Genomic DNA, 14,100 nt, shown 5'->3' on the forward strand with positions numbered 1-14,100 from the left:
GCCTTCCAAAAGAGGACACGACTAGAAATCAGTGGTTAAGTTGTATTTACAACACTGTTCCAGAACACTTCAACCCAAATATTCAGATGTGTGCAGCACATTTTATGGAGGACCGTTGCTGGCCAATCACAGCACACCTTGCTTTTTCAGACCGATGAGCTTTGTAAAAATCGACGAGTTTCAGAAAGGCGGGGCATAGAGGAGAAACAATAATGTACAGTATGTGGAAAATAATGTGTTTTTTTAACCTTAAACCGCATAAACACATTTCATTACACCAAATACACAAAATAATGGTCTTTTTAGCAGCATCATATGACCCCTTTAACTATAATAATCCTGGTGCACAGCTGTTGTCAATCCACCATACATTTTCTAAGCTAACCTTGTCTGCGCATGTACAGAAGAACGTTTATACACAGCTATTAGTGAATGAGACCCAAAGGAAGAGAGTTATGGTTTTTGCATGTCTTTGTTGGAAAAAAAGTCGTCACACTTTGCTGTGGAGGTCGCTTGGTTATTTCACATTTCTAAACGCTGGATTTATCTGTCTACACTTGTCTCTGCCAGTCGGTTGTTCATGATTCCCAGCGCTCCGACCCCACCGGAGAACTCGTTGTGACGTGAGCTGCTCCCTAACTGGCGAGGATGTCCGTTGGCCATCTCTGACAGCTGCTTCTGCATGATGGCCAGATTAACTTTATTAGCGGCCAGAAAGTCCTTCATGGAGATCATTTCTCCAGACATCCGCCGTCCATCCGCCTCGCTGTCATTGACTGCGTCAGTCTCGATGGAGTTGGCCCGTCTGGTTCTCATGTGGCCTGGAACGACCACATTCCTCCGTGGATGGTGGTTCCCTCGGCCCGGGCAGCGGCAGGGAGTCTCCAGTCTCCGCAGAAGCCAGTTGAGAACTTGCTTGATCACGATGGAAATGACGTTGAACAGTGAGTAGATGCAACACACCCCTGTTAGGATAAAAAGGAAGTTGCCCACCCTGTAGGCCGCTTGAGCTTTGTACATCTCACGCTGGTTGCTCACCATATCCCCAAAACCAATGGTGCTGAAAGCCACGAAACAGAAATAGAGGGCGTCCAGGTAGTCCCAACCCTCGGCTGCCGAATACATAGCGGACGCGCAGCAGGAGACCATGATGGCGGCAACTCCTAAGATGAGCATGACGCAGTACACTGAAGGTTTCCAGCCGGCCAAGCTGTCCGTGCGCCGCCGTCTGATGTCGGTGGAGGGACGCCGGCAGTTTTGAGCCGGGCCGGCTTTGCTGCGTTCTCTGCGCTCGTGGCAGAACTTCAAAACGAATGCGATCACTGTGATGACACGTTCCAGGAAGAGGTTAAAAAACAAAATGGTGGCAGAGCAACCAATAAGCCCATAAAAGATTAAGAATATCTTCCCAGCAATAGTGACGGGTGTCGTCATCCCAAAACCTGTGGCACACACAGAAATAAAATGAGCATGTTAGACTTTATAATGCTTTCATACTACCCATTATAAAGCACAGCAAGCACAATATTCAATGCAGGTTGTAGGAACACATTCTTTAGTGTCATTCAATAAATATGTATTTTTTTAAAAATAATTGTTATGCATATATTTTTTATAATATATATATTTTTTATAATTTAAAAAAAATTATTTATTTATTTTACATTTATAATGTAGTATTTTTTAACAGTTTTTACATTCAGTCAGTCTTGGAGATGTATTTCCTCAACCTACCTTCCTCGTACACTCAGCTTATTACAGTGTTGCAACACACACAGGGATGCACAGCAGCACACAAACACGCCAAATATTAAAAATTAAAGGATTGCAATGTAAAAGATTATTATTGTGTATGCTACATAAATATAAAAATGCCTATATGTCATAATGGATAGTCATTGCATCATGTATCAGAATTAGGCTACCTATTTGCTCGCGCATGAGCAGCTCCGTTATGTCTTTGCTCTTGCAAATTCTACTGTGTAAATAGCAAATCCGCCATGGCACAAGCACAACTGGCTCTTAAAGGGAATGGGAGATGAGACTCTGATTGGTTTATTGCATGTTATGCCCAAAACACACCCATTACTCATTAAGAGAATAGGGACAACCCTTTTAGACCATGCACCGTTTTTCCCATCGTTAAACTAGCAAAAGTGGATTTGGACACGTCCTAAGCGTATAGGGTTAGATCTCTGCCTCAATTCTGCGTGCGAAAGATCATATTTTGAGTGCACAAAAGTGCAGTTTGCACAATCGCGATCTGAGTTTTGTGGAGAAAATGTTCGTTTCGCAAAGAAAAAAGTATTTCGTGCGCACTAAAGTCAATTTTGCATTTAAAATACGTTTTTGGATGTGTGCAGACCTTCTCTTTTGCGCGTGCAACGTTTCACTAGTTTGCTCTCCTGATGCCCGCCCTCAGTGCTCTCTAAATGCCGACGGCTGGCTTGCTCAACACAACCCAGCGTTACAATATGCCATAATTCCAGCCAATAAGAGACGAGGCTGCTAAATTCTGATTGGCTGCCTTGACAACCAATCACAACATTCCTTGCATTACTGATGACAGTGGAAGAGGGAAAATACAGTGCATGCATATTTATTATGCAAGATGATATTCTGATTATATTTTTTTTCCAAGCACATTTTACCAATTCCAAACAACATCAATCTTAATAACTACTATTAATCTTGTATTTAATCACTTATAACCTATATATTATTGTTAATGAAGGCTGGAAGTGAAAAACGCCTTATATTCAGGTGTGCATAATTAATAAGCAGGTTATCTTCTACAGATAAAATCTCGAGATGGACTAAAAATGAACTCCCAAAACGTACTGCCAGATACTGGCAGATAAATTCTTCAAACACTGGTACAAGAGAATGTGGTGCTGGTCCTTCAACAAACAACATCAATCTTAATAACTACTATTAATCTTGTATTTAATCACTTATAACCTATATATTATTGTTAATGAAGGCTGGAAGTGAAAAACGCCTTATATTCAGGTGTGCATAATTAATTCTTCAAACAGTGGTACAAGAGGATGTGGTGCTGCTCCTTCAAGAGTCACTCTCAACTTATCTGTCTATAAAGCTTATATATATATATATATATATATATATATATATATATACAGTGGATGCACACCTGAATATAAGTGTCACGGTCGGTGGTAGTGTGAAGCACGGAGTGAGGAACGAGGAGACCAGGAATACAAAACGAAGGAGTTTATTCTTGTCACAGGGAATCACACGTAGCACGAGGAGAAGACATCAACATACAATTCAAGAGTTTAATATTCTTCGTCAGGGAATCACACGTAGCACAAGGAGGGGACATAAAAAATTCCGGACAAAGAAACTCAGAACGGGACTCACTATAAATACACCGACACCAATGGGACACACCTGTGAGCAAATTAACTAATTAAACAAACACAGCTGGAACCAAATTCATACAACGAGGACAGGAACAGGAAGGACCAAATAAGGAAAACAGTAACTAAACGGGAACATACACGTGACAGATCGCCTCCCTCCCGGACGGCGCGTAACAGTACCATCAGGGAGGGGGGGCGGGCGCCCTGGAGGCTGGTGCAGGACTGGGACAAGGCGGAGACAAGGAGAACCTTCAGGGCGGATCAGGAGGCCATGGCGGAGCCGGGGACTCGGGAGCCCATGGCGGAACAGGGGACTCGGGTTGCCATGGCGGATCAGGGGGCGGCCTCAGGAGGCCATGGCAGAACAGGGGACTCAGGTTGTCATGGCGGATCAGGGGGCTCAGGAGGCCAAGGCGGAACAGGGAACTCAGGTTGCCATGGCGGATCAGGGAACTGGAAGGACCAAATAAGGAAAACAGGAACTCAACAGGAACATACACGTGACAATAAGACATTTTTCACTTCCAGCCTTCATGAATAATTATATATGTTTTATAAATGATTAAATACAAGATTAATACTAGTTATTAAGATTGATGTCGTTTGGAATTGAATCAAATGTGCTTGGAAAAAAATATGATCAGAATATCAACTTGCATAATAATTATGCATGCACTCTATTTTTCCTCTTCTGCTGTCGAGGTAATGCAAGGAATGCTGTGATTGGTTGTCAAGGCAGCCAATAAGAATTTAGCAGCCTCGTCTCTGATTGGCTGGAATTATGGCATATTGTAACGCTGGGTTGTGTTGAGCACGCAAGCTGCTGGTATTTAGCGAACACTGAGGGGGGCATCAGGTGAGCAAGCTAGTGAAACGTTGCACGCGCAAAAGAGAAGGTCTGCACACATCCAAAAACTTATTTTAAATGCAAAATTGATTTTCGTGAGCTCTAAATACTTTCTTCTTTGCGAGACAAACATTTTCTCCAAAAAACTCAGTTCGCACGCGTGCAAAACACACTTTTGCGCACTCAAAATATGATCTTTCTCGCGCAGAATTGTGGCAGAGATGTAATCCCATATAAGTGCACCTGCCGTGCACTTTAGACCATGCGCTTAGATCGTTAAAATAGGGCCCAAAGTGTGTGTGTGTGCATGAATCTATGTACATATTCAGTTGTTATATATTTTTTTTGTTTGTTTGTTTTTTTTTATTTTTATAATTTAAGATTTTTTACTAAATTACTTAGAATTTTATATTTTTGTTCTACGTTTGAAAATTTTTTTTTACATAATTTTATTTTTAACATAATTTATATTTTATCATTTAATATATTTAGTGTTGGTCACATTCAGTCCTGGTTGGAGCATCCTACCTTTTTTCAGATTTTATGCCTATTTGACTAAAATCTGTTTACTTTTTTTGTAGTCTGAACAGTAAAAAAAAAAAAAACTGAAATCCACAAGCTCAATCTAAACCAATCGTACATGATTTGAAACTCATATTTTGTTAATGCTTCTCAGTCTGAACGCTTAGACTGGATTCCATGTTTGTTTTTTTAGTGTTGTTACATCAGGACGTCATTAAGACATTCCATATTCCACCCTTAGTCGTTGTTTTTTATTTATAAATTTTTTTTTTTCTTGCTTTGATCTGTGGTAAATTTGTTCAGATTTGGGAAATGCTCTCATTAAAATATAATGCGAAACATCCATTGCTAAAATTTCACGCATGTTGAAGCTAAACAAGTTTGCGTTGTTACCATGACATCCAGTGAGGATGTGCTAGGAAAAGCGACTGCAGTCTGAACAGAAATAATCAGATCTGGCCTCATATAACTTCCAGTCGGATTTGAGGAAAAAAAAACTACTGTGTATTTTGCCTGTAATTCCAAATAAGTTAGCTGATATAACCTACAGATGTTAAAACATACTGAGAAGCTCATGTTTGATGTAGATGACGTGTTGGGCCTACTCATAATAAACATCAACCACTACAGACCTTCAATTTATTGCAGAACTACAGTGGATTAACACATGCAGCTGCTGTAGCATGTCATGCTGCAGGAAGCAGGAATGGGACTAATTAGAAACTGAGCTGTAATTGTCCTTTAATGAGCCGCATGTGCTCCAAATCCCACGTGAACCCCAGCCTCCAATCACCTCTACCATTCAGAAAACTCCACTTTCCCCTCCTCACAAACCACTAGAAACATGTTGCCATTGGTGACCGCAGCCTTACCGCTCTATAGTTTTTTTTCTCGCATTAATCATTTTACCAATTTCACATGCAGGTCTCTTTTTTTTTTTTTGGTTAAGATTTCTCTGCAATTAAATTCTGAGAAGCATGTATACCATCCACTGGCATATTTATGAAGATCTTTTCCTACTATGCTTCTCGGTGTATTAATAACCTGAAATTAGGTGCATGAATTAAATTGAACCAACGGTCTACTGTTCATATCTATGGTATGAATTGTCTGTCTTCTAAAATCTATAAAGCATTGGAGGAGAGGGTAACAGAGTAAATATTAATGAGGCTAAAATAAACTCCCCCTTGCTCTGCATGTTTATGTGAAAGCATCTAATTTACACACAAATTGCCAGATGACAGACTGCATGGAAATAAGATCTGATGATCTCATTTAATATTCTCATTAGCCCTTTTGCAAACACAAATTTGACTGCGAATTAAATGAATTGCTGAGAATTAATAAAACTTGGTTTATAGAGATAGTATATGTGAAATTCTCATGGGTTAATACTGAAAGGGTTTCACTTCACAAAAGAGCAAGAGTTGTCAAGTAGAAAATATCATCTGTGAGTCATTAGTGTTGCATGTATGTATGTACAGTATAGAAAAGAATCACCCCCTTTAAAATAATCACATTTTGTTGCTTTGCAGCCTGAAATGAAGATGAACACAGTTTTTGTTTTATCCAGATGTATTTACTCAACTTAACTCAACTGCAACTTCTTTTCTATACCCACTGTAGGTATACATAAATAAATAGTGTATATATCATTGATGTAATGGAATTATCTTAGACTTATCAGTTTATCATATTCAGAGGTTATTCTCAATATACACCATCAAGTACAGCAAGAATGTTTCAGGTATATATTATAAATGTTGACAAGCATAACATTCACTTCAATGAATAAATGAACAAGACTATAATGGATTTAAACTGATTTTCAGCTCCATCTATTGAGTTGTCAAGACGGTCTGACAGAAAATCTTTGGCAACTGTGTCAAAACAATATTACAAAATAACATCAATTTGCACATCGCATAAAGTTTTATTTTAGTGGTTTAGGATCTGCTGAATCTCATTACCTCATGGTTGAGAATTAAGAAAAATAAAATAAATTATTAGAAATGATTAGAAACAACTATAAAACTCGCACGCTGTGTGATATTTAACTCATAGCAGATAAAATAGGCTATAGAAAAGGAGGCTACTATGATATTCATTTTACAAATATCTGATGACAAAATATCTTGTCGATGACAAAAAGGGTTTTAAGTTATTTAGATAATGCATAATGACATTTTTATGTAAAATTAATTGGTTTTCACAGAGATCATCTCAGAGTCTTTTCAAAGTGCAAATATCTTTTGTACAAACAAATGGGTAAATGTAGCCTTCAGGAGATGTATTTCCCCCACGTCTAAAAAAAATAATAGCTGTTTAAAATCAAAATCTAGTCGAGTTAATTAAAATCTAATCTGTAGACTACATTACTGATATCAGTATAGCTCACATTAGCGCCACTGAAACAAAACGTTTTATTGCCTGAATGCGAAGTAAATACACAAGCACCTGTTGCACGTTACTGTACTCCCTCTGTCTAAATCACTATAAATGGTTAAAACAGCGTGTGAAATGTTGCAGTCTGATATATTTTTGTCTAAATATAAGAGAAAAATATTCAACTCACCGATAGTTGAAACCACAGTTCCGACGAAATAAAAAGCTCCCGCGAAATCCCATCTCGGTCTGGTGGCGTCCACACGGATTCCCGCCACATTGGCCTCCTCATAGTTCCTCAGGAAGTTCTTCAGGTCGTCTTTACTCAGGTTGTACTTGTGGGTGAACTGCTCGATCCTCTGAGCCCATCTCTCCTTGGCGAGCTTCTCCTTTGGATGCTCGAGCGCCGAAAACACCGCTGCCCCACATAACAGATAGATGATGATCAGCAAAGCCAACATGAGAAATCTGGCATTATCTTCATTTAGAGTTCCGATGCCGGTGCAGCAGCATCCAGCACGGCAAGCCATTATTTTATAGGAATATTATAGGAGCAGATGAACCACCACATCCCAGTTCATCATGGATCATGCATTTTTCTCTTCAGAGATCTGCCTCCGGATATTTCAGGGATCTTAACCTCAGAAGCGGTATTCTGCTCGAAATGTCCCGTTTGTGGCGGATCATGGTGCGTTTGGTCTCGAGCGCAGTGGTGGACTGTGTGACCTCAACCTCTCCAGATTCTGCTCAGTGCGTCAGATCAGATACACATACGGCTCAGTGACGGTTGAGGATGTCCGACATGACAAAAGGAGAAATCTACACTGTAAAAAAATGATTGTGATTTTAACAGTAAAATACTGTAAAAATGCCACAGTAAAAAATTGTTTTTTCTTATCAGTTGTGTACATTAGGTTTTATCTATATATATATATATATTATATATATATAAAACATATAAGTTTTATCTTACATCTAATGTTGTTAAATGAATGTTTATTGCATTATTTCAGTATCATGTGTGTCACCATGATGGTGTTTAGTGTTTGTGTGAATGACACTGTGCACCTTCTATATATAAGTATTGCCCTCCTCAGCTCGTAAAAAAGCTGTTTGTGATGAGCGTTGGTTCATCATGTGACTTTCTCATCACCACCAGTTTTTGGTGGTTATCAGTTCATTACAATGGTTCAAAACAGATATCAGTGCTTCAATATGTTGGTTCATTAACATTACATCAGTTAATGAAATACGGTATTTTATTGTGAATTTAAGTTCAGTCTGTAAAACCTAAAATGTTGCTACCATAGTTTTTACGGTGAAGTTCTGGCAACCACAGCTGCCGGTATTTTACCGTAAATGTCACAGATTTATTTTTAGAGTGTAGTTTAAAAGAATGGTGTAGCCTAACCAACAAGTGGTGTGACCATCAATTTAAAAAATGTCTTAATCATTATTTTCCAGTAGCCTATATTTTTCAAGGTATAAATTCAGGCAAAAGAATGAATGTCACCGCATTGACACCAGCACAAAATAGTTGTGTAACATTAAGCATGTTTGCATTATTAGACTAGATTGTGCGATGTGAATACATCATTGCGATCAATAGTGTATGACCTTTTGGACCTGGTTGGGAAATTTTCAGCATTTACTCTGGGACGTCCAGAGGCAACTTCTGTAAATGTCAGAGTTTGGACAGGGAGACGAAAATCCATTATGCATTTAAGACAGACAGACACCATGTATTTATAGATTCGCTCCTAAACTGTCCGATTGATTAGTTTAGACACTGAACAGAGCTGTGAAGTCTGATGCATTAGCCTACCTTATTTTTAGAGCTTAAAAACGTGCTTGTCCTTAGAAAGTTTTCAGGACCTTGGATAGCTGATTCCCTCGCACTAGAACTGATCCATAATGAGTTCAGCTTGACAACCATCTCTTATATTGTCATTGTACAGTGATTGTGTCAAATAGTAACACCATGGTATTTTAATATCAAACTCTTTAATGTATGGCACGTGACCATCATTACTGTTTAATGTTTGTTTTACCCTCCATCTGCTATAATTCACAATACCTACCAAATTATAGGTGTCCCAAGATGTGAAAAAATCTAGTGTCCATGGTAACAAGAACTGGCAAAACAGCATAAACTACATTCATCCACAAAGGAGTGCTATGGTGGTGCTTTCAAACGAAGCACAGCAAGAACCTGTGGAAACATTCATATTCATGTATATCAAAGGTATTACATCACTTAGAGGTGACTAGAAGAAAAGTTCAAATTTAGATGTTATCATCAGTGGACCTTGCTGAGGCACATTTCATGGATACTATTGCTTATACTTGAAGTATTTGAACTCATTCACTTCAACTCATTGTTCACAGTTTTTGTTATTCTATTTATATTTTCCTTTCTACACCATTATTTGATACAGAACATGAAGCAAAACAGGACTGCTGTATGGCACGGTGTTATTTTTGTATCATTGATATACTATTATTATTTTTGTTAATATTTTTAATTAGACTTTTTAAAACTTTAATTTGAGTTATAATTTTAGTAATTTTGTTGTGTTTTTATTAGTTTTATTTTATACGTTTTTAATGCATATATAGATTTTATTTATTAGTTTTATTTTATTTAGTTTTAGTTATTTTAGTACTTCAAGTTAAACTAAATGAAAATGGGAAATATTGGCTTACCAACTAGCTGAAATATATTTTTTTATATATATATATATATTTATTTTATTCTATTTAACGGTTATTTTATTTCAAGTAACCATTTTTTTTCCCCTTCAGTTTTCGTTAATAATTACCCTGGTATGGCATCAGAGACATCCTGACAACCACCAAAAACTTTTGTCTCATTGACAGTACTGAGCCCCGCACATGGCATGCAGGAAAAAAATTGTAGGCTAAATCGTGCGCACGATTTACTAATTCATTCCCTCGATTTGCTAAGTCGTGCACACGATTTATAAATCGAGAGAACGAATTAGTAAATTGTACGCACGATTTAGCAAATCGAGGGAACGAAATAGCCTAGTAATCGTGTGCACATTTTAGTACATCGAAGGAACGAATAAGTAAATGGCGCCCACGATTTATTTATTTTTCCTTGCATGTCATGTGCTGTCCTCCATAAGAGAACAATGCTCGACAGTGTTGGGGAAAGTTACTTTTAAAAGTAATGCATTACAATATACAACGATGCTCGATGTATAATCCTAAAATTTTTTCTTTCAGTTTTCTTTTATTAGTGTACCTGCTTTTGTTTGTGAGTAACATTTGAAGGTCGTACTGCTCTGTCCTTTGGGCAGCAGCACTGAACAATTCCATCTGATGTCAGGAAGACCTCCAAACTCCCAGGAGGCCGATGGACGGTTTTGGTAGCACAGACATCAAACCCACTGCGTAGAAGAGGAGGGGCCGAAAAACACCAACACCGATCCAGCAGAGAGACACAGGACTAAAAACTGTTTAGATTTGCCAACAGTTGATGATGATGCTAAAAAGAAGTTCACTTCTCTTCTGTTGAAATGTGACTTATTCACACAGATTGCTTTCTAATCATTAGTCCCACACCAGGATCTTCTCAGCCTTTGTTACTGTAAATGACAAACAGTTTTTGAATGAAGGTGAACATTATTAAATAGGTTTATACATGCACACAGTTCAAAATCTATTGCCAATTTGGCTCTGCAGAACAAAACAAAGCACCTTTTATCCGCAGAGAGAGGAACATCAGTCCGTTCCCTTCAAAGCTTTGAAGTTTAGCCGCTCCACTGGACCATTCAGAGAGGGAGTCAACTGACTTTGGATCAAAATGAAGGTAAAATGCACAGGCCACAGAGAAAACAACCTCACTGGAATCATGAACTGAATTTTGCTAATGTTTTAATAGTTGTTTGACATTATGACACCAGTGGTTGTCAGTGGATGGGCACCAGCCCAAAAAAGGGGTCACAGGTATGTGCTGATAAAGGGTCAATGACATCATGACGCTCATTGCATTAATTAAAAATTCAAAAACACATTAAAAATGTAAATCACACTATTAATGACTTGAATACACCACTTCTATTATGAACATGTTTTTAATTCATGATACTGTCCTGTTATCACAATGAGGATCAAGCTCTCATTAAAAATGGCATAATGTTTTATCACAATTTCCAAAAAAAGTAAAATTGAAAAACAAAACACAGAAACATTTCTCAAAATATCTTCCAACAAAATACAAAACAAAAATTAAGCAAGCAAAACAAATACTACTAAGACATTTCTCAAAATGTATCTATGTATGTATTTATTTGATGTTCCACAGAAGACATAAAGTTGTACAGGATTAGAACAACATGCGGCTAAAATACAAAATGACATTTATTTATTGATTTATTATTTGTTCATTCTGGATACATTAAAATGCAAGTCATGCAGTGATTTAAATACACACCTTCTGTGATGAACATGTTATTAATTCATTAATTAAAATATATTTTTGATTTGAGGTCAATTCTGAAGTAAAAAATGTCATGGTGGTACAACTTCCTGTCATTACAATGAAGAAAAAGCATTTTTTTTCTTTTTCTTTAAAATTACAGAATTATTAAACCTTACTTAAAAATTGGACAGAATCTTTTATTATTATTAAAACAGTATTTAAAAGATTTTTGTCTGCCAAAAGTCATGTGGTGCGATCAACCAAGGCAACTAACATGTAAAAACATGGCCTCAAACCCAGCGTGGCTTTTGTTAATTTTGGACATTCAAAAATAATTGACAGGCATGTGGGTCGAGGCTGAAAGTGTTGACCTTGTTACCTGATCCCCCCCCCACCACCACCACCTCCATCCCACCCCAGTTTTCCATAAAAGATTGATGCCTTATTTAGTTTTTAACCCAGAGAAACAGACTTTGATTTTTAGGTCACATATTCTGAATTAAATATCACAGTTTCTTAAACAACCAAAAGCGGTGGTTTTTGTAAACAGTTCATTAATGAAGAATACATGGATGAATATGTATGTATATATGTGTGTGTGTGTGTGTGTGAGAATGGAAATCATTCTAACATGCTATAATGCTACATTGTTTGTCAATATATTCAACATATTGCTTGTCATTAAATGTTTACAAACTCATGAACACAGAATAGACGTTTTTAATGCCCAGGTTGTTTACTGACCATCAGCAGCGCATTTATATATAGCAAAGCTTCTATGAAACGTTCTTACAGGCAAGATAAATCTTTGCAATTACAGTGGAAGGCTGACCATCCATCTTCACTCTGAAGATAGATCAAATGGCAGGGCGCTGTGATTACAGACATGTTTGGCTTCAAGCCAAACAGGGTCATTAGTTGCTGTTCAGTTTTACTTGCTGCGATCTGTCTTTCAGCGGGACACTCTGTCATTAAAGACTCCAAGGTCATGACACAAACAGCAATGCAGACACACAAATCTTGAAAGCTAAAAGGTCACCTCAGAGTGCCATTTGGATCAAAATTAATGCTAATTTCTTATTTCACGAGTTCACTCTTACATATAATTAAATAAAGGTTATGCATATTTGGCGTGCTGTCCAGGGAGAGAGCTCCGAGCTCGGCAAGACTCCCGGACTCCCCTGTCCGGGGAGAGGGGTCCGAGCTCGGTGTCCAGCCCGGCCCAAAAGCGCTCCCCCAAAAGCAATTAGAACAGGACAGCAGCCAGATAAGTGCATTTTTTTACGACCCCCCAAAAAGCAAGGCTTAATGTTAGAGGGGTCCTGGACGTCTTTTGGTATACGTTTATTGCGGCAGTATCTAGGAAAAGAATTTGGCTTCTGTGGAAGCGTTCACTGCTGAAAGAGAGAGAGATAAAGGCTCCTGCGGGAGACGCAACTATCAGTAGAGAAAGATAGAAAAGGCTCCTGCGGGAGCAGACACTGCTTAGTGGAGGTAGCCTCACGCTAGCATCCGCTACGGGAGCTGGAGGCCACTGAAAGGAAAAAAGGGGGTTAGAAGTCACAGGACGGAAATACTGAGATGTGAAGGCCTGTGTTGCAAGCAGAAGCAGCTTCGCGCTTGCTTCGGCTACTATAGCTGTAGGCCACGAGAAAGTGGAAGGGTTAGTGACATTTAGCGGGACAAGCTGAAATGCCTGGGTAGCCTGCAGTGTTGCAGACTTAGGCTTCTGACAAAATCTGTGTCCTGATGTTGCTGGCTACGGGGGGTGGTTCCAAGGCGGGAGTGTTCGGCGGGATGGGTAGGGGCGTGGCAGAAGATAGAGAGAAGGAAGGGCAAGCATGCGAGGGGGTGGAGGAAAGATAGCTGCCGGAACCGCTTGCGGAGGCGTGCTCACGCATTTTGGCCTTCCATCCACACTAAAAAAAGGAGTCCACAAAAACAGAGCTTTTAAAACGCTTTCCAGAGCGGATAAATTTGAAAATGAGGCGTACCATGTTTACATTGGACGCGAGTAGTGCGACGAAATACTAAAGAAACCATTATAATCAGTGACTGTTTGCACTGGATGCGACATGACACGACACATCCCCGATAGTAAACCGATGCCTCGTTCTATTTATGACGTATTAAAATCATTTTTAACACTCACTTAGTCACATCCAGTGTAGACAGACTTCAGCTGTTAACGCCACATCTGAGCCGCTGTCATCGGAAGCCTGTGTGTTGCCAGATGTTGAGGGGGTTCTTGCCTGGACCGCAACATAGTGCTCGTTGGCTTTAAAGCAGGGCACCCTCATGCATTCTTAACACACTCTGAGGTGTGCATGAGCTCATTTAGAGTGTCTGTAATGAGCCGATTTTGTGTATGAATATAGAAGCCCTATGGCTACAACTACCATCATTTGAATGGTCATAAAATTATGAAATTAACTACATTATGGGATTTTTTCCCCCCCATTGAACGTACATCGTACAGAGGTCAAAATTATCGTACAAATACGATAATT

General features: G+C 38.7%; 1 protein-coding gene across 1 annotated transcript; it reads right to left on the reverse strand.

Annotated features, from left to right (window-relative positions):
* Positions 1 to 472: 472 nt before the first annotated feature.
* On the reverse strand, positions 473 to 7,670 carry LOC107721805 (potassium channel subfamily K member 13-like). The gene is made up of 2 exons (XM_016529972.1): positions 7,331 to 7,670; positions 473 to 1,442 (listed from the first exon to the last, which is right to left on the reverse strand). Exons 1-2 carry the CDS (start codon positions 7,668 to 7,670, stop codon positions 544 to 546), a joined length of 1,239 nt encoding a protein of 412 aa, XP_016385458.1. The 3' UTR covers positions 473 to 543.
* Positions 7,671 to 14,100: the final 6,430 nt, after the last annotated feature.

The sequence above is a fragment of the Sinocyclocheilus rhinocerous genome, unplaced genomic scaffold (assembly GCF_001515625.1).
Source record: "Sinocyclocheilus rhinocerous isolate Xijiao unplaced genomic scaffold, SAMN03320098_v1.1 scaffold4561, whole genome shotgun sequence".
Taxonomy (NCBI): Eukaryota; Metazoa; Chordata; class Actinopteri; order Cypriniformes; family Cyprinidae; genus Sinocyclocheilus; species Sinocyclocheilus rhinocerous.